This window comes from Pezoporus occidentalis, unplaced genomic scaffold (genome assembly GCF_034315485.1).
Source record: "Pezoporus occidentalis ecotype Australia unplaced genomic scaffold, CSIRO_AGI_Poc_V1 ctg87, whole genome shotgun sequence".
Lineage (NCBI taxonomy): Eukaryota > Metazoa > Chordata > Aves > Psittaciformes > Psittacidae > Pezoporus > Pezoporus occidentalis.
Window position 1 is genome coordinate 3,112,121 of NW_026916231.1, and position 21,884 is coordinate 3,134,004.

Consider the following 21,884-nt stretch of genomic DNA (forward strand, 5'->3'; position numbering starts at 1 on the left):
CAGTTAAAACCAAGCACTTTTGTCTAGTGAGAGTTCTGGAAAATAACTTTTCTAACTAGCTGTTGCTTACTTTGCTATGGTGAATGACCCATGAGTGTGTTTAGGTAAACTAACTACTCTAAAACCCAGCAAATGAAACCTAGGGCTTATATTATTATGGAGCAGAAATGTGAAACTTCAATTCAGAGGTAGGTACAAGTTAAGTCTTTGTCTTTTATAAGAGGCCTTGAGATTTATAGGAAGTACAGCATGTTTGTTTTGGGTTTGGTTTGTTTGTTTTTTAGCTGGCTGTGAGACATAGCTCTTTTTCAAGTTTCAAAATCTGCAAACTAGAACAGCTTCAGTGTTACGTGCTGCTCTTAAAAAGGAAAAAGAAATAACCAATACTTGGTCAAATGGAGATGAGAATATCTATCACCAACCTTCCAGCCTTCACTGGTCAAGTGATCCCATTCAGTCTTCCTGAGCTAGGAAGCAAAAAAGCCTGAAGTTCTCTTAAGTTTTTCAGTAGTACACTACATATTCATTATATTGACACTGTAGTAAGAGCACTTATGTCAGTACTTTATTGTTCACGTTAATGAGTATTCTCAGAAATGTACATACCACCATAGGGGAACATCTGATGTTAGTCTTTCTGCACTCACCCAACTCTATGCGTAATGTGAAAAGACCATTAACAGACTCTGTAAAATCATTTGTTAAAGATTAAATGGGAATGCTTATTCATTTACTCAAATTATCAAATAGGATAATTTATAACTGTTGAGGAATACTTCTTGCTTACAGAAATCCTTCTTAGGGTAAACCCCATTTTACTAAGTGCTCATCCCAAGTATTACTGTGTTACTATGGCAAATAAATAAAACCCTTATTTCAAGCAGAAGGCTCCAAATTTGCTTTGGGACCAAGAATCACTTTGCACTAAGCAAGCTTTCTGCTTTTAGAAGTTATTTCATGGTGGGAATATTTTGTCACATTTGACACTAAAGTGTAGCCACTCTGGTAGGCATTGCTTTTCCCAGAGGAAGTCTGCTCTTTTAGCTGAGCAAGAGATGACAGGCAGGTCAATATAAATTAGTCTCATTTTCTGTTTATCTGGAAGTAATTCCAGTTGAGTAGAGATCAGTTGTAATAGCAGATCGATTTTTTGTGTTTTGAAAAGGTGAAGTACTGTAGTATCAGCATCCTTTACCAAGCAATACAAGCGCAGGTGGGTTACTTGTACACAACAGAAATGTGACTGCTATCAACTTTCGCTGCCAGTGAGTGTTCTGTTAGACTACGTCTATAATTCTGTATGTGAGAGTTTCTAACGTCTCATTTATGGTACCCCATCACCTCCTCCATCTCTACTTTCAATCAATTCATGTTTCTTCTTTTGCCTTATTGCCAAGCATCGTGCAATGCCCAGTGCACCTCCTTTTAAAAAACGTACGAAGTTGTCTCCCACCAGAGGACCTAAAGCAAAGAGGTTGGCTTCTTTAGTGCATTCATAAGTGTATGGATCAATCTCTATAGGATTCCCCTTGCATGTGATGGGCTGATTAGAGTGATGACCTATACTATGTCCTTGGTCCTTAAGAAAGAAAAGATTTGGGTGAGAACCTATTAGAACTAAGGCTACAGAAAACTTCAAAATTTTCTTCAGTCCACAGGCACTCTGAAGAACGCACTTCATTTCAGGCTTGAAGGAAAGTACGTTGTGCTCAGGAAAACTAGTGTAAGCAGAATGTAGATTAGAGTCCACAGTATGGGACTGAGTACACATCATATGATAGACCTTATGGTATTCAGGGTAAAGCTTTTTAGGTAACTGTTTGAAAATTAGACTTGTATCTGTAACTCTTCTACGAAACACATGGATTACTGGGATGTTGTTGTTGTAGGCACACAGTACTGCATCGGCTGCTGTAAGTCCAGCACCCACAATTAGCACAGGGTCTGGCTTCCCACGGAGCTTTCCTTTGCTGATAGCAGCTCCAAAGTCAGACATAGAATGAAGCACAAAAGGAAAGTCTTCTCCTTCAACTTGTAGTCGGCCAGGAGAATCAAAGGTTCCTGTGGCAAGGGCCACATTCTCAGCAAAGAGGCAGAAGGGCACGTGAGAACCATCTGTTGCTCGCTGATAACCTCTGACTTCCCAGTTTCTCTTAATCAGTGATTTCTGTCCATCTTCCATTTCCAAATGCTGTGTTGAAATATTTTCATTTAGTTGAGTTCTATCTTCATCATCCTTTCCTCGGTAAAGCCGGGATACTGATGTTATGTAAACGTTGTCTCTGAAATTCTTTTGGAGGCCCATGACTTTAACGTAGTGCTTATAATAACAAGCTATTTCCTCTGGCATTACTCGATCACTATTTATATTTCTGAAACAAAATTGAATGGTTCCAGTTAATATATAGACCTTACCAGTAACCTGAATATCATACATGACATACCACAAGACAGTCAAATTTAAGAGAACTGAATCTACTCAGTGTAACTGACACTGACCTTAGTATCTTTAAACACATTCATTTTCTTTGCTGTCTTGACTCCTGATATACAAGACAAGCTAACTTTTTTTTTTAATAGCGGTAATTATCTACAATGTGAAGTGCTAAACTTGTACTCAGAATACACTGACTTAGGATATGAGTAATTAAATACCATAGTAATTGTTGAGTGTTAACTTTCAAACTCTAGATTCGATACAATACTTGAGTAAAGTATTCTTCATCAAACTTTGTAGAAGACCTCTCCCTTGGACACAGGTAAGGCCACTAAGTATCAAATTAAGTTCCACTTCACAGGAATGAACAAAGCAAGTATGACACAGAACCTTAATGCAACGACACAAACAGGGTTATGATGTCCAAATGTCTGATAAAAAACATTTTTGCACTGCAGTCCTGGTATTACATCTATACTTCTCTTACGTTTACTGCATTATCATTTATAAATGAAGCTGAAAATGTAATTATTTTGAACAGGTGCACAAATTTTGCCTTTAGAAGTATGCTCTAGGAATAAGGGAAAAGAAACTTCAGGTTTGCCATTGAATTATTCTTAACTGTATATTTACAAGAAATCGGGTGACTCATTCTCATGGATTAAAAAGGTAAATGTATGTGCTTTTAAATGTTCAGGTTACTACTATGAAATCCTGATGAGGTTTATATTGAAGAGGATAATGTGACAGTGTCACACCTGTTACTATGAAATTTAGGAAACTATTTCATGTGACTTGAAGTTTTCATTATCATCAATACTTTTAAATACATTTTTTAATTGTACTTATCACAAGGCAGCATTTCTGGGTTTAGTATTGTTGAAAGATGTAATATAAACAAATTAGCTTCAGATAATAAGCAGCTTATGGGATTTCAGTTGATAAGGAGGCAAGATTACTGTGGTTATCCAAGAAAGCTGTTACAGAACGAGGTATGGTTTCTTCACTGTCAGTGGTGTCCTGAAATGGTAACAGTCTGCCATTAAAGACATACACCCAAGTAATTCTACTTCTTTTGCCATACATGGTACAAGAACAACTTCCTTTAATTTTACTAGAACCAAGTCAGAAAAATTAAAATTTCAGAAAAAGCTTATGTAGTGTTCCTAGGTTCATCTGCTGACAGACCTTTATGAACTAATTGTGTAAGTGAAGTAAAAACAGTGAGCTTGTACAAGGCAGTAATTTTTGTTCTCTATTTTTTCCAGTAAACTTACTACTGGAAAATAACATTGGGAAATACTGAATTATACTCTTAAAATATAGACAGCCGCATTTCAGATGCTGCAGCTTTGCCTTTTCAGTATTTGTAAAAGCAAATACTGAAATACACAACTTCCTAAATTATAAGAAAGCTAGTGTGCACAGCAGCTTAAGTTGCCTACATGTTGAAAGAGGAACTTTCAACACTTCAGTTGATTTTAAATTCTTTCCTCAATCTTCCCTCAGCTGTGACCAAAACTGCTTAGAGTAACAGTGCACCGCCTTCTAGTATGTAGGATTTTACGCAAAAGCAAATGTGGATGCACTCAAAGCAATTACTCTGGCTGACCATTGTCCATTTTTTTCCATTGGAGTACACACAGCAGAATAATTTTCAGTGCCATCAGGCAATGTAATAAACAAAACAAGAAGCTCTTTTGTGAACAATGAAGTCTGAATCATAGAATCATTGAATAGTTAGGGTTGGAAAGGACCTTAAGATCATCTAGTTCCAAACCCCCTGCCATGGGCAGATCTGTTCCAGTTCTCAAAATAACATTTGGATTCTCAGAGTAACTAGATTTCCCAAACACATTATGCAGTATCTTTACCTGCGTTTGTTAGCTGCCCACTCCTTAAAGCTAAGGCCAGGCAATTCCATCCAGTCTCCAAAACTGATTGTTAGCATAGAACCTTCCATGGACTGTGGAGAAAAAGATGCGTGACCAGATACACTTCAACAGATACATTTATGCAGAACACAGTGAAGTTCACCTCATTATCCTCATCTGGAGCAATAAAATACCAGACCATAACACAATACCAGGACATGACATGAGTGCTGATTAACTGTTTTCATGTTACAGTTAGGTACTATTTTAATGAGCACCTACACAACCTAATAAAGCAGAAGGTGAAGAGAGAACAAGTAAAAGGGAAACTAAAACCAAGTTATTTAAAGTACAAAACAGGAAGAAAGTGTGAAACCAACAGCATATGAACACATTAAGATTTAATATTTTGTGTGAAAGCACATGGAAACAATGCAGACAAGAGAAAAAAGTCATAGAAAATATTCTTCGTTATAATTCATTAAGTTTAAGCTAATAAAAACACATAAGACAGCAGTCATGGTTACAAATCTCCAAATGAAGGACAACTTTTTCCTTCCCTTCTCCTCTCCCTAACATATTTTGGCTTCAGTTACTGAGCAGTTGAAATTGCAATTGCCATTATCATCTAAACCAGCCTTCGATACCAAGAAAAAAACCCAAACCACAAAATTACCAAGTTACCATAGAAGTGATATGAAATTTTTACTCACATGCCACGCCCCTCCAGGTGGTCCTTTACCAAGCACTATATGGGGAATGTAGTTATGTTGCTCTAGCTTCCAGTGTAAAACAGGTGGGTAGTCATATCCAAAGTCAGCATCAGGATGAAGTAACGTATCAAAAAGCACTGCCACTGGGTTTGAAGAGCGTCCTTCAAGACCTTCAGACAGGTATTCCAGATCCTAGAGTACAAAAAAGTGGAATGTTTATACAACTTCTCCCGTTCATGTTATTCTGATGCACATGTCATAGTTTAAGCCCAGAAGTTGAATTTCAACAAAAAACCATAATTGAAGTTGCATTTTAAGTTGAGGTAAGTATTTCATGTAGAGATTCAAACAAAACACTTTTCAGAATTAACTGATTCAGTTCTTCTATAACTGTAAATAATACATTTCACTCATTTAAAAATTACATGTTAATTACACAGTAATACCAAGGCTGGTCAGTATTTGAAATTCATTGTACAAAAAGAAATACAGGAACAAATATTCAGAGATCAGAGCAACTTAGTAACATTTATGTTTATAGAGAGCACAATTCTTTTAACAAAGACTTGCTAATATTTCTAGGAGCCTCATTTTGATAAAAGCAAAACTGGTATCTAAAAACATTTAAACATCTAGTAGTAAAAGCTCCTTTGATAGCTCTTAGGTAGTTCCAACAGTAACTTTAGTATATTTTGAAACAATGGAGGTAAGTATTACTTTTAAAAACTGATTAAAAAAACATAGGCTTATTGTACAAAGCAGTTAATGTTGAGAACCATTTCTAGAACTTCATAAAAATGTTCACATTGCAGCATCTGTTAACCATCTCTGTTCTAAAAATTCCACAATGCAATAGCAAATATCTGAAAAGAAAGAACTGGCCATAAAGCCACTTTTTGCTGACAAAATGTTTTGCTTCCAAAACTCGGAAAATATCAGGTGGTCGGGAGAGGATGAAGTACACAAAACATCTGTAGCCAAAGGCTGAGGCAACTTACCCTCCTACCAAATCAAATAATTGTAAAATGGTTTGGGTTGGAAAGGACCTTAAAGATTATCCAGTTCCAAACCCCTGCCATGGGCAAGGACATCTTCCACTAGACCAGGCTGCCCAAAGCCCCGTCCAACCTGGCCTTGAACACTGCCAGAGATGGGGCAGCCACAGCTTCTCTGGGCAAGCTGTGCCAGTGTCTCACCATCCACATAGTAAAAAATAAACTTTGAGACTTAATGTCAACATTACATGTAAACAACACGGCACTGAAACAAACAAACAAAAACCAAAACAAACAAAAAAACCACATCAAGGAAAAAAAAACCAAAACCTAAACTGTAACAAAACAAAGCCAACCCATTTCCCCACTACAACACATATGCATGTCTGTATTTCAAATTAATTAGTCACACAGGCAATGCAGTTAGTGATAGCACTGTGAGTAATCAGTCAGGACTATAGTCAGGTGAGTAGAAAATGATAACATGGCAAACAAATGGACACGTGAGAATAAAAATAACGGAGAAGATTTAACTAATCAAATCAGACAGAAAAATTGGATGCATACAAGCATAACATGCACTCGCGATTGCCTCATGCTGTAATACAAACAGGAAGGATACAGACTGTTCAGAAGAGAAAAACAGATTGTTTTTATAGAGGGTATATGCCCCTAATGTTACTAATAATTAAGTTTTAATGAGAACTGTACTATTTAGGAAGATTTTAACTTTAAGTATGTGTACTCAAACTATGTTAGCAGCACGTGTTGTCTGATGATGAAGCCCAAACATCCTAGATGTGAAAGCTGGAATTCCTGCATCAGCTACTCACTGACCAAGTGGTGCTTTAGACACTTTTGGCAAGTAAGAACACAACAAAGGGCAGTTTATAAAACAAAAACACCACAAACAAAGAGCCCTCAAGAGCCACAAAAATAACCACAAAAACAACTACATGCCCCAGGACTAGATCTAATGGTCATGAGTTGCTTGTATTTAAATTATCAGCATAACAAAGTAACTTACTAATGCACTAGAAATAAGATTGGGTAAGTAGGCTGGTTCTTCACAATGCAATCTGCAGAATTTTGGGGGATAAGTGTTCCTAAAATGCACTGCTTTTCACCTGAAGTGCCCTACATATAATTTGTTACAAGCCACAGAAGAAGGTATATACCACTCTATTTTACAGGTAGGAAAAAAAGAGGCCAAGAGAAAAACCTAGTTTTTGAGGTCATACTGTTACCAAGCTTCACTGTGGTCTAATTCTTTGTGAGTTGAGAACATTACGCTTTTTCTTATCTATGACACTACTTATGTAAGTTGTAAAAACATTTTAAACAGGATCATTAAAGAAAGTCTACTGTTTCATAATCCAGCTAGCAGAAGGAAAAGAGCTAGACAAGATGGTAACCAAAGCTTACTTGATCCACAATGGAAAGATGCCGAGCTTCTTCTAATTTCGTATGTAGAACGGGGTTTGGGTGTATAGCTTCAGGAGATAAATACGGCCTGTACCCAGAGAGCAGGTAAGAAAGACAAATTCCTGAAGGTCCATTTCCTATTAAAGAAATAAGTTACTGCTTTAGTAAAAACATCAATAAACTAACTTTTTATGTCACTAAATTAGCGGCAACAAAATCGTACTAAAGTAGTGTAACGTTATACTACCTGACTGAAAGTAGCTTACAAACTTCACAGTAAAATAAAGCCTACCATAGGAATTTCCTCCAAATAAACTGCGCAAAATCTTTCAGATAACAAAAAACATGGGACTGTTTACACCATGAAACAAAACGCATATATAGGAGTTTCATAATTTAGTATCTCAAATTCATTAAACTCGTGTGAAAAAGGTCTAATGGTAAGATCTGGTCTGCCTGTCAATCACAATGATATCTGAATATTATTGCCATCTTACAACTTTGCATTCCTATTCACACTGGGTACTTTAAAACACAGAACAGAAAGACAACCTAGAGCAAATGCCCTTCAGGTCTGCCCATAAAATAAAAAGAGGAGAGACAAGCAGAAAGCTGAAGACTGCAAGTCAGAGGAGAAGATACAGAAACAGCACAACAGCAGCATAAAAGCTGAGTGAAGACAGAGCAGGTAAGTGTAAAGAACAAGAAACTCATGTGAGACCACATTCATCATTCAGCAACAATATCAATTCAAACATTTTTATCCTTGTTTTAGCATTTTATAATTCATATATGTGCATTACTGCAATTTTAATAGACTAACTTATTTTCAGAATGTTATTAAAAGTGTGAAATGGATGGGACAAAAGCATTACTGTACGGTAATTATTTCTGTTTATTTGACTAGTATTAAACAAAGTAGGGGACCACATTTATAACATGCAAATACAGAAATAATGTTCATGTTGCAAAGTCAGATATAGAAAGTCAGGGAAAGTTGAAGTCAGAAAAGTATGTGCTGTGATACAGAATTTAAACACATGACTATGTACTGTTATTTATATAGCTCTTCTTCCTCTGACTGAATGAAAGCACAGTATTCTCCTAATAAGGTACTATTGAGTATTTTGTCTTTGTTTTCCATCTAGAGTGGCATTTACGTGGTATTTACCACACCCCATTCAAATTCTGGGCTAAAGATATTGTTTCTAATTTATTCACAGTTTTTATGTAGCAGTCATTGTTGGGTTGATAGCTCTTAACCTCCTACTGTTTCAACTTCTGATCTCAAGTGTTCACCTGTCAGTTTCCTGTTTCCCCATCACCTTAGCACACACCACTTCCATCACCTTGTTAACAAACCTGCTTTTCCAATGCCCATCTCTTCTCTCTTTTCTGATTTCCCAGGGTCTAAATCCTTCATCAATTTGCTGAGACCCTGCTCATTCCCAGATCTCTTTTTCCTCCTCCACCAGGCTACACTCATGACTCTGGTCCCCAGTGGCAGTATATCCCATCCTTTACTACAATTCTGTGCACACAGACTGGTCACAGCCGTGGGCTACAAGAAAATCATGTAGGCTCACTGTAGATGAGTTCTTCAAAGGCTAAGACTGCTAAGCTGTAAGAAATCTTCACTAAGCACATTTTCTCCGATGGCCTAGACACCAAGTAAGTATGCGAGAATGGCTCCTGCCCAACAATCTAGTTTTTGCACCCAAATATGGAGGCAAAAATAGAGGCTTTAGAGCACCTGTGTACTCCAAGGACCATAATGCATGGGAAAAAACTCTCCAGAAAGCTGCGGGTTTCTGTCATTGGGATCTTCTTCTGTAATTAAAGGTTTAAATACTGGTGGATTCTGCCTTTATTATTTCACAAATCACCTGGATTCCTATTTTGCCATTTGCAAAAATAAACTGTAAAGTATCTTTCAGACAATGAAAATGCTCTTCCTTGCTCTCTCACTATTCTACCCTCGTACAAAGAGTTCAGTGTGAGACGTCTGGGTACACTTCAGCCAAAGAATTTGAAACTTAGATACAAGCCCTTCCTGTCACCCACTTGCCCCATCAGATGGATGTGAGAGAGAAGCCTAGCAATACACTGAAACCATCCTTAACAAAAATCACATGAAGTTGTGAAAACACTCTAATCATACCTATCGTTCACAAACTTCCCAGGACTGAGTAAATTCTTAACTGTTTTTAGAATTATATCTCAGCTTTTGTTTCTTTTCACAAGTGCATAGCTGGATTTTTTTTTTTTCCCTTCTGCGGTGCAAAGGGAGCCAGTCACAACAGAAAGAGAAAAATGTGTGCCATATCCAAGGATTCAGTGCTAAAGATAATTCCTACTGGATAAGGCTAAAAAGAGCCAAATGGGTAACAAAAGTTGCCAAAACAAAGGCCAGCAAAATTACTGAGGATGGGATTATGTCAAAGTGAATTACTGTAACTGGCCACTTCCCTGGGACCATCCAGAGAACTGATCCAAATCCAGCTCCTATTCTTCCAGCAGAGTAAAGAAATTCCCTTGTCAATAATGCCCTCAAGGACACACAAGATGAAGGTTCAGCTGCAAAGTCTGCAATTAGACTTGCTATGATTTTCTCAGGAAATCCTTGTGGGGGGAGGGGGATAAGGAAATAATCTTTCTGAAATGGGAAATTTATACCTGAGTAGTTTGCTTTTTATTTACACACCCTGCCTCCAATAGTGTGAAATTATACAAGCTTTAGATATACAATCAATATACCCCCAAGCTCCATGGCCCTGTTCATTTAAGGAGCAGTTAATATTTTATTTGAAGAGTAACAGAAGCTTCTCCTTATCAACAGTAAACTAGAGTACAATCATCTTTACATATATGTCTAAATTTAAGCCTTGTTATTTGAATGAAAACTTTAAACATTGTGCTTACACAGTAATGATCAAAACTAGTGCAGAAGATTATAGAATCATAGAAGTTAGGGTTGGAAAGGACCTTAAGATCATCTAGTTCCAACCCCCCTGCCATGGGCAGGGACACCTCACACTAAACCATGCCATCCAAGGCTCTGTCCAACCTGGCCTTGAACACTGCCAGGGACTGGAGCATTCACAACTTACTTGGGCAACCGATTCCAGTGCCTCACCACCCTAACAGGAAAGAACTTCTTCCTTATATCCGATTTAAACTTTCCCTGTTTAAGTTTTAACCCATTACCCCTTGTCCTATCACTACAGTCCCTAATGAAGGGTCCCTCCCCAGCATCCCTATAGCCCTCCTTCAGGTACCAGAAGGCTGCTATGAGGTCTCCACGCAGCCTTCTCTCCTCCAGGCTGAACAGACCCAACTTTCTCAGCCTGTTTAGCACAGAATGCCCTCTAGGATTAAGAGCTCCAGAATGAAATTCTTCAATTCCAACCCATTCAAATGAATGTACTCATTTCTTCCCAACTTCTTGAAGGCAGGTACAGCACAGAAGTTACTCAGTATTACCACATTAGCTTAGGACTCTATGCAGAACTTCAGTACAATATGCAGCACAAGCTTAGAATCAAATCTTAAATCAGGCATCATGTAAAGTAAAAGGGAATGGTAAAGTTAAAGAAAGGGAATATAAGTTATTATTCCATCACTAAGTTAACTGCTTACACATGTGCCCCCTTTTTCTTTCTGATTAAAAAAAATAGTGCAATGAGAAGATGGGGCACTAGGAAGCTACAAGTATGTTTAATTCCAGCTATACAGGAATCACATGGACTAGAAAGAGTGTATGCGTGAGAGGATGACTATTTTTCTATTCTTCTACTACACTATTATTGAGTGATTTTAGATCCCTTTTAAGACTCTTCAGACAGCCAATGTTTTAGTGATAGCAGGCTGCCAATGGAGAAGATCATCATGTGAAGGAGTGTCTCAAGTATGTGTAAAAAAACATCTGGGGAATGTATTTATTTTTCAAGGAAAAATAGTCACAGCAGCTGTATTTGGTGTCAGCACACAGAATGGTGCTCTAGACAAAAGAGGTATGAAGCGCAGGTATTTTGCATTATGCATATCTGCAAAACTAAACAGTGAAAACTGAGTCATTAACCATATGGCAAACCTGTACTAAAGTTGACAAAATGCCAGGAAACTGTTGCTCTTCAACTATAATGCAGAACTCAGCCAACGATTCACATCTGTCACATCCATGCAGGCCTATTACATGAGCACTATTTTAAGCTATCATGAAGAGAGCTTTTGAGAACAGGCACTTAAAAATACCAGTCCTTCAAATTTGTGGAGACTTACTGTGAGTACATTACACTGAAACATCATTCTCTGGAATCACTGCCTGTTTGCAGGTATAGTTAAAGCTGTTGGATTGCTGTAGTCCCATCAGCTTTGGACTAGATTATTAAAAACCTCCTTTACTCCAGATCTTTTCTTTATCCCCTCATCAAGTCATGGCAGTAAGGAGCTGGTGACCAGCTGTTGCTGAAAAACCTTGGCCCAATAAAAATCATCCTGGCACTCTCGATTAAGCTGAATACCCAAGGAGCTTGCTTCCTCTGCTATCCGGTCATTCAATCAGATTTTACAAGTACAAGCCTTTAACTATTTAATCAAAACTACAATTTATTTTTCTAAGCAGGTTGAATTGATTTGGACTCATTCTGGAAAAGACGGGACAACAATTAGACATTAGTGATGGATGCAACAAAGAAAAAGACAATTAATGAGAGAGGTTAGCATCTAACCAACACGTAGCACACATTTTACATTCACTATTATACCTCAGTGCAAAAATCTATACTGGTACACAATCAACAACCTTCACACAAGCTGAAGTAGACACACTGCATTCATGAAACCCTAATGCGATCAACACAGCTCTTCCATTAAGGCTCACGTTATCTGCTGCCAAATAATGCAGCTCATTTTGTCAAAGCACAATTTTGAATTCAAATATAATCCAACAGCAAGTTCCTTAACATAATTTTATTAGGTAGGACTGTTAATCATGACAACTGTATTAGTCTAACATCTTCACTGTAAGGATGCTAAGCATCAGCTATTTAATGATAAAAGACTTCATGCAACAGGTCTATAAAGGCAATGACAGAGAATCTTAATATGAAAAAACTCACCTATTACCACTACAGGCAGAGTAAGGAGGGAGTCCCCAGGCAGAACAGTTTCTTCAATTAAAGGCATTCTTTTAATCTTCCTCCCGAGGCTATCACCAAAATACTGGGTGAAGGAATTCAAAAGCTGTCCTTCAGCTTCAGGGTTGCTGTAACTTCTAATTAACAAGGACAGATGGGAGGAAACTAAAATGAAACAGCTGAACTGCTGTCAGAACATTCTTTTCAGAAGTAAAGTTGCTTTTGATGCTTTAAGAGTTATGGGATTGGCAAAACGAAGACCAACACAGATATGCTTCCATTCAACCTACAAAATTTTACTTTTCAGCACAGTTTTTCTATCAGAAGATTTTTTAAAAGTCTATTTTCTCCTAGGAAGTCTACAGAAGGATAACAGTAACAGTCTTTTCTATCAGAAGATTTTTTAAAAGTCTATTTTCTCCTAGGAAGTCTACAGAAGGATAACAGTAAGGCACAGATGGCTCTGCAGAGATGCAGATTTCTAATTCTGGTTTATACAAAGCCAAATTATAACCAACAAGCATTATTTTGATCCCCCACACAGAACTCATTCCTCATTATCCTTATCAGAGGAGGACAGATACACACCACCTAGCCAATTAACATCCTTAAAGCCAGCCAAAGGCCGAAGGAGCAGCTAAAGTACCACAGCAGCCGCTCTCATCCCTTCCTTACTGCTGAGCAACACAGAGGACCTCACCTCAACAAATTTCTGCTTGGGCAGAAGTGAGGCTTGTTAAAACTGGCAGCAGAGTGAAGATGGAGAAAAGTGTGATCCCTGTAAGCCATAGACACAGCTAATTTTACCACTGTTAAAAACCCCCTTTTTCAAATGGAACTGCCATGCAGCCAGGTCAGCTATTGCACAGCAGACTGCTTTCACCTCGAGTAATTTTCTTCAATTTCTCAGTCGTTTCTCTGCAGCTTCTGCTTAGGTTTCTCTCACAACTCTTCACCAACTAAACATGCTTCTAGACTAGGAAGACTTGTTTTATCTTGTTTGCTGTTTAATTATTTAGGAGCCCTTTCTGAAGCCTTTCAAGGTCATTGAAGAAGTATGCACTATCAGTTTAGCTAGAAAGGCACAGGCAAATTAAAGATCATCTATAACTAGCAGTTATTTTAGTGAGTCTTCAAAAAAAGACTTAACTTTTTAATTAAAAGTAACCCAATCAACTGATTTAAATTTCCTCTTACAAACACAATTTTAATTATTAATAAATAAAAGTACTCTTACTTGTTGCCTAAGACTCTCTGTATCTTAAAACTATTCTGGTACTTTAGGAATTATTTTTTACTCAGGACCGAAAGCATATGATGCTGATCCAATTCCCACAGCCTTCAAGAAGCTGCGTACACTACGTGCTGCTGCAACTCCCACAGCACTGAAGGTTCTGCTATGTATTTCAAGAGCCTTTCCTCAATGGGGAAGTTGGAAGCAAACTAGAGTCAAAGCTGTACAGTAATAACAGCACTAGCAGACACTGTTATACACCTCTCTGGTGGTTACTTCCTTGTTAAAAAGGGTGGAGAGCTATTCTAAGATTGTATTTATTTCAGAAAGCAAGAACTGGATATGTGTATGCCTTGTACTACAACAAGGAAAGTCTGCAAATTACATGCTTACTGTTTGAGTACCACTGCACATTAGCACTTCGTGATCCTGGAGGCGCATAAAATACAACCGTGTGAGTTAGACTAACGCAAGAAGGCGCAGCAAGAGGATATCTAATTATCACACTGCTTTTTTCACCTCCATTTTTAGGTTGGCACAAGTAGACTACATTATTCTCCAGAATTTGCTCAAAGTTAACTAAGGCAATACTACCCTACGCTTTGCAAAAGACAGGATTAAAGGAAGTAAGTTTGTTTTAGGGTGGTCTTGCTGTGCTAGTTGGAAGATACAAATCAAACGAAACATCCCAAAGCTTCTTTTCTGGGGTATCTGCACAGTGCTGTAGGTTACAAAAGAATCTTTAACAATAAAAATGTTGCTTTTGTACAGTTCAGATGGTGTATCACAAACTACCCAACTGTTTCTGGGCAGAATCTAATTTTGCATAGAAATACTCGCATACAACAGTTTCCCAGCTACTGCACATGCAAAGCAGATGAAGGGCTGTTGTCAGGAGCACATTCTTCCTCTGCAGGAAGAATATACCAAAACTCATGAAGATCTTAAGTTAGGGGCCACCATCTTCCTAGCCTCTGAACAGCACTGAAAGCCACCAAATACCAGAAGTTCTTATATTGATAAAAACTCAGGGTAGACAGTTTTGCAGTGGAGGGGATTTGGTAAAGATGACTACAGCTCTGGTCCTGCAGAGATGCAAGTGGGCACAAAGATGAGTCAGTCCCAAAGCTAGTGCTTAGCTTATGCTGGTCATACCAGATAACCTCCAGAATTAGGTTCTGTCAAACACCTAGATTCTAAGCACGTTAACAGGAAACTCGTTATATAAAAGGAATTTATATTTGGTCTCAAGTTGACGCTCTGGGAAGCAACGCTGCCAGGCTGTTAGGGATTTTTTAAGTAATGCAGAAAAGCAATGCCCCGTCAGGACCGGGCTCTCAGAAGTGCAATGCTACCAACCCCAAGGCGAAACGCAGCATCACCAAGCGCCGGCTCGTTCCCCGCTGCGCCTCCGCGCTGCCCAAGGTCACACCGCGCCTTCCCGGGCGACACCTCCGTCCCCTCGCCGCCGGCCCAGCGCCTCTACCCACCGGCCCGGCCCGGCGCGATGCAGAGTAGGGGCCGGGGACCGTCGCCGCCACCGCTGCCGCCACCACGCTGCGGCCATGCGGAGGCCGCAGCACTGGGGCCGTGCCTGCCCTCCGCGCTCGCCAGTGCCCCCTTCCTCTCCGGCACCGCCCCCCCGCCCTCTCACTCCACTCCTGACTCACGGACCGCTCTTCTGCGCCGCCTCACCTGAAGTGACCGGCCAAGGAGCAGCGGCAGCACCACACGGGCATGGGGAGCGCCAGCGGGGCCCAGCGATGAGGCTGCGGGGAGACGCCGCACCGCGGCTCTCGCTCCTCCTCCTCTCGCCTCCGCCGCTGCCGCCGCCACAGTAAGGCCCGCGCAGCGCCGTCCCTCCTCCCCGTTCACATGCGGCAGCGGGTCACACGCGGGAGGAGGGGCCGTGACAGCACCGGGAGGGAGCGAGGGAGGGTGGGGTGAGGAGGGGAGGGTATCGCTTCCTCCTCCCGGTAGGCCGGTGTGGGAAGGCAGCGCCGCGCAGGGCTCCACAGAGGGGTATAGGATGCATTGTCCGCCCCTCCCGGGGAAGGCGGGGAGGGGACAGAAGGTGAGCCCCGGCCTGGCACCGACGCGGCGGCTGGGAGACGCCTCGTTTTGTAGGGGGTGAGCGGGGCGGTGGCAGGAGGGGCCGCCTTCCCTCCCCTCATACAAACACCTCAGAGAAACGCGGGGCCCGTGGTCGCACAGACCTTGCCGCCGCCAGCCGAGGCACACCTGCGGCCTTGACCGTGCCTTTCCGTGGCGTGGCGTGGCGTGGCGTGGCATGGCGTGGCGGGAGGGGGCCTCCGGTGTGTGAGGGGAGCTACACCGAGGTGCTTTGGCAGTGCCGGCTATCACCCAGCCCCACAAGTGGCCCGAAGCTTCCCGCTGTGCCCCCTCAGGTTTCACCTGTAAAATGCACAGGTTTTTGCTGTCCTAAAGGTACTTTTAACAACATTTGTAGCATAATCTTTCTGCTGATCAACTGGCTGGTAACTAAATATGTTTAGTACCAGCTTGACTGCGGAATTACAGAAAATCCTGTATACACGGAAGTTGAGAGCATGAGAGCAGGGGACTCTTGGTCTCGAGCCATGATACACAGCATGTGAAAAAAAGCCTCATCTTCTTCTGTAGAGTGCCATGGCCAGTGAATAACTGAAGAATGACAACTGTGTGCTCAATACAACCTGCACATTGTAATGCTGCATGGGAACCAAGGAAAACTACTGCAGTGTTTTGGTTAAGAGTCCCATACCTCCACCCACTGCAATATGAGATTAAAGTACAAGCTAAGTAATAAATAGACCTGCAAGGCTTCAAATGCCATTACAAGGATATGATTGACTGGATAAATAATGCGGGATCTCGGTACTGGAGCTTACTCAGAACAGATGTCTCATCAGTAACAGACTTGTTCCCTGTAATATTAAATGACTAAAAGATGTATGAACTGCAAGGCCCAGCAAGCGACAGTGTAGTGAAACTTCTGACATGAGCAGACAGAAAGTTTATCACAAGCCTGTGGCACTCAGCCTGAAGTACGAGGTGCTGAAGAAAGGCCAGGAGAGATTAAGAAGGTTTGAGATTATTTACTCTCAATGCTGTTAAGCAAGATGACAATTCGGAAATTAAGCTGCAAAACAACTTTTCTGCCTGGCAAAGGAAAATGAATGATGGGGAAACTGCAATCAAGAAGGTCCTGCCAAAAAGTCAAGATACTTGCCAAGAGGGATGAATTAAAGACACTTATGGAACAAGCTTAAAGAAGCAGGACTGTCAGGTTTCTTCATTGCCTGTTGAATAAAAGTTCCAACAAAAATGTTTGAAAGTGCTAATGAAGTTATACTTGCTTGTAGAATAAAGATGCATCAATTTCTGCATCAAAGAATTATCTTGGTACTATAGAAGGATTGACAAGAGGGTCTCCAGGGGCTTTTTGCACATCAGAGATCAATTTGCCTGACTATCTCAAAAGGGGTCTGTGTAGAATTCTGTGATGATATGCTAGGAGAAGAATTCTGCTGATGGTTTAACCTGGCAGGCAGCTAAATGCCACCACACAGCCACTCACTCATTCCCCCACAGGCACAATGGGATGGGGAGAGAATCAGGAAAATGGTAAAACTCTCAGACTGCAGAGCTGTGATAACATCATTACCATGTGGTAATGATAATCTTTAAGCATTCAAAGGTTTTGTTTTTTTTCTACGATGGGAAGTATGCCTCAGGTGTGTTTGAAAGATGGGAGAAAGACTAGCTAGCCGGAATCTAATTGACAGTAAGTGAGACTGGGAAGGGATTAGCAGCTTCCAATGCTTAAAAGACTCCTGATGGGTAGTGGTGGGGTGAGAAGTTACAGACTCTGGGAACTGGTGATTCCAGCAAATGTGTGGAAGTCAGCATGTTGCAAGGCATGCAGTAAAGTTCATGACATATTCCTGAGTAAGGCAAAAGACATGTATTACCTTAGATACATTACCATAGATCTGTTTGCAAGAACAAGTATGTGGGTGAGGATATATCCTGTGTCATATGCTAGACCAGTTCTGTAAACTCAGTTTAATCCCTGCAGTAGAACAAGTGAATCTTTTGTACAGTTTGTATTTACACTTGGATTTGTGAGGTGCTCTGGTGTTAGTATACAGAATTGTCCACGGTAAAGTAATATGAGTATGAGTAAGTTCAGCAAAGTAAATATTACGTTCTGCTGTGTCTTTAATGGTATATACATTTAACTAACTACAGCCTTTAATGAATACAAGATTTTATTTTGATAATTTTCTGTTTCTAAGCAAAATTGCTATCTTCCATCTAATTATAATGATAAATACACTGTAGGTAAAATATGCAAATGATATTGTTGGAAATACAATTAGTCTGGAAGTTTTGATTCTTTTGGCAATTCTACAGTTCTGTACTGTGACCTTTGAAGGAGCCGTTGTCACTATCTGCTTGTATAAAAGCAACAGGAAAATATAAGTGGAAATATATAAAAATTATTTTTAATTGCTTTCTGAAAAGACACTGTCAGTTTATTGCATAATGTTGCATCTCTATTTTATGTATTTGACCAGGATCAACTGTATGTTCTAAATCTAAAATATAAGTTCATGCAAATCTAACTTTGTTCTTATAAATATCACCTTTGTTTGTCCTCTCTTTTATGCAAGTTATTTTGCCTAGGTATATTTCAATTATGTTAAGAGTTCTAACATAAAACTAGGCCTAGTTGTCTAAAAAAGAATTCATAGAAAATATTCAGTATCTGGGTTATTCTACTAATACAAGCACAAAGTTTATGGTAGGCAGTCAGACAGCTCTGAATCATTCCTAGATGTAGCTGCAACTTGAGTTGCCATTGGTAATAAGCACAAGATACTTAATGTTTGCAAGATAAAAATTAAGAGGCATGCCAGTGCTTATATACACAGATGAACATCTGCCATTTCTATTTGAGGTTATTTCTGTATTATGTTAGGGAAAAATAGCACTGACAAAACATTCTGAACAGAGACATGAATTACTCAAAAACATTCTGTATCTGATCTGAAACACAAAATGCTGCAGTGCAGGAACAGATTCAGAACCAACAGAGCAGAGCAGAAGTGGTTGTGGATATCCTGTTATTGGACCAGTGACTTGCTTTTAATCAATTTTCTGTCAAACAAGCTTTACAACATGTTTGAAACCATGCCAGAATTACAAACCATGGCCACTGAAGCATGGTGAAGCAGGCCTCTTACGGTGTCATTCTACCAATAAATTTCCAGTAGTGTTCTTCCAATAACTATTACAGAGAACATGTATTTGCTCCTTATTTGATAGATAACTCTTCTTTGTGTTTTTGCATAATATGTTTTAATTGGTTCTAAGAGCAGCATGACTCCGAATGGCTGTTCTGTAAAAATTAGAATGTCCATGAAAAAAACAAAATATTTAGTAAACTTCACCCTCACTGTTGTAAACTACCCTCAATGAATCAAGCAAAGCACTGTGCTGGGGCAGTGTCTATACTAATCTGTGAAGGCACTAGAATGGCTAGAGCTCAGTACCCAGCCTGAGTGAAATGAAGGCATGCTTCAAGCCTGTGGCAAAATTCCTGTAAAGATCTCCTCCACTTACAACTAGTAATTAATACCTTCTTGATTTGAAATGTCTTATTCTATAAATAATCCAATCTAAACTTACTGATAATGTTAACAGCTGATCATGCTACTTTATATCCTGTATAACTATCCAGATGCACATTCACTTTTTGGGAAGTAATTCTTCAATTTTCATTTAGGAAAGGCTTCCTTTTACCTCAGAATTTTTCCTACATAAAGCTTTCAGGAAATGCGTTTTTATTTATAAATAACTACTTTTAAAAATAGTAGAACTTTTCCCCAGTACTGCCAGATCTTTCTCTGTACTCATTTTACTGAAGTCCAGCTCCCAGAGACAAATTATTATACAGGCTGCATCTAATCCTCTGTTCCCCCCAAAAATCTGGAAAATACATCTCAGTCAGACTTCTGATTGTGAAAACACTTTGTCAAAAGTAGCTCCTTAAATATGAATTAAATTCAACTCCATATATTTTGTAGGTCTGATTCATAATTTCTTAAATACTTAAGTCTGGCTCTTTTGTGTTGTTCTAATTTCTTTTAGATATAATGCAATGCTGAAAACAACATTTTCATATAAATGTAAGAATGTACAGTTTGTTCCTGCCAGTATCCAGTGTCCACTTCATGCTGCCTTCTCAGAGACAGTGGTGCATACTGGGCAGAGGACCAAGGCTTCTCAGAGGAGATGTTGGAAAGAGTAACATAGTTCTAAAAGATGCCAGAATTGCAGTTGAATTCATCATGGATTTCATATTTCTCAGTTCTTCTGTTATGAAACACCAATTGTTCTCAGTCACTCCTGAGCCTGCCTTTTACAAAAGTCCGGTTGCATCTTTTAGGGATAGTGACAGATCCATGGGGAAGATGTGTGTACTTGCATGGATGCTTGAAAAGGGTGAGAAGAGGATTGCGTGCAAAGCAAGCTGGTCAAGGCTGGCTGATATGAAGGCACAAGGAATTTCAAGAATAATATAAAGAACGTTTAACAATAGTTTTCAAAACGAGGGCAAAAAATGGGGTTGAAACAGCTGAAATTCTTCAGCTACAATAGGTTGCAGTGTTTTTTACTCCAGCCTACTTTTTTTTGCTGTGGCTTTTGCCTTCCTGCCTTCTTTAATCTATCAAAATCCAGCTGTCATAAATACCCTGTTGCTTTTGCTTCTTCACATGTTTCATTGGATCACACTTTTGTTGTGTTGCTCCAGTCAGAAGTGAAAAACAGAGTGGGAGAGAAACATCAAAACAAGGGTATAAAGTAGTGAAAGATGGAGCATTCAGGAATAACTTAATTACAGATACTTAATTAAAAGGGAAATTAAAAACTTCCAGTCATTGAACTGGGGAATGTAATTACTTGTAGGGTCTTAGAATCATAGGTGGGCAGGTTTTTTTTCCCGTTTTTCCTATAATCTGTCACAGCTATTTATAGCATTTTATTTGTGATTACATTCTCAGGAGAGCTGTGTGGGCTTGTGTGTTTGGGTGGGCACTGCTGTCCTGAAGCCCTGTCCTGATTAGGCCTTTCAGCTTGTGCTGTAAGACAAACTGGGGGGGGGGGGGGGGAACGGGACAACACCAAAAGACAGGATGATCAAAATATTTTGGTAAAAAGTACAGTTAACTGGCAATTTGGCGTTTCACTGCTCCTTGTGACCTCTTCTGTGGTAGCCATTTTCACATCTAGTGCAGTTTAGAGTCTGTGTTTTTTTGATTCTATTGCAAGATGATCAAATGTTAGTCTGTGATTTTATTCTGACATTCTCATTTTCTAAAGATGACCAATAATAATTAAAAGTGGCAAGTTTAATAAAATTTATACTTTAAACCAAAATTGGCTAGAATATTGATAACATGTAGGTTGTTTTTTTTTTAACTCTACTGCCAGTGACCTGTAACTTTGTCACAGAATGATTCAATTGCTGAAAATTAGGGGAAGTCACTTTTTACAGTACCCAACACATACCTGTCACAAACTTTCTGCCTTTCCTTCTGTTAGGTAGCCAAGGAAAACAAAAAAAGAGCCATACAAAGGGTTTTACCTCTTTAAATGTTAGATTTCTAAATCTAACAGTTTGGTTAAAGCTGCACCTCCATAGCAACACTACTTTGACCACACATCGCAGTTGTATGTGAACATGCCTTATTATTTTAAGTCACGCTATTTTATTTGTCACCTCTGTTAACTGCTTCATGTCTGTAAAAGGCATTAGACTGAAAGGATCTTGGAATTTAAACAGTGAAGTAAGAGCTATGACCAGTCTGTAATAGAATAAATGGGTGGAGAGCAGAGGCTGCAGGTTACAGGAGAGAGAACTAAAGGGGAGTTCACATTGTCTGTGTGCATGTGTCTGTGCTTTAGTTACACATAGGTGTCCTTAAAAAAAAACCCAAAGCCAGTCCAAAAAGCAAACCAGACAACGAGCAAGTGTTGCAGAAAGCTTTAGAAACAA

At 39.5% G+C, this 21,884-nt stretch overlaps 1 protein-coding gene across 2 annotated transcripts; it reads right to left on the reverse strand.

Annotated features, from left to right (window-relative positions):
- Positions 1-543: 543 nt before the first annotated feature.
- Positions 544-15,695, reverse strand: OSGIN2 (oxidative stress induced growth inhibitor family member 2). 2 transcript variants are annotated; one of them, XM_062604625.1, is made up of 6 exons: positions 15,512-15,695; positions 12,565-12,716; positions 7,445-7,581; positions 5,025-5,216; positions 4,312-4,403; positions 544-2,372 (listed from the first exon to the last, which is right to left on the reverse strand). In XM_062604625.1, the coding sequence occupies exons 1-6, from the start codon at positions 15,553-15,555 to the stop codon at positions 1,325-1,327; spliced, it is 1,665 nt and encodes a 554-aa protein (XP_062460609.1). In that variant the 5' UTR covers positions 15,556-15,695; the 3' UTR covers positions 544-1,324. The 2 variants fall into 2 exon arrangements, with proteins under 2 accessions (XP_062460609.1, XP_062460608.1); XM_062604624.1 differs by having other exon boundaries at positions 12,565-12,719; positions 15,512-15,691.
- Positions 15,696-21,884: the final 6,189 nt, after the last annotated feature.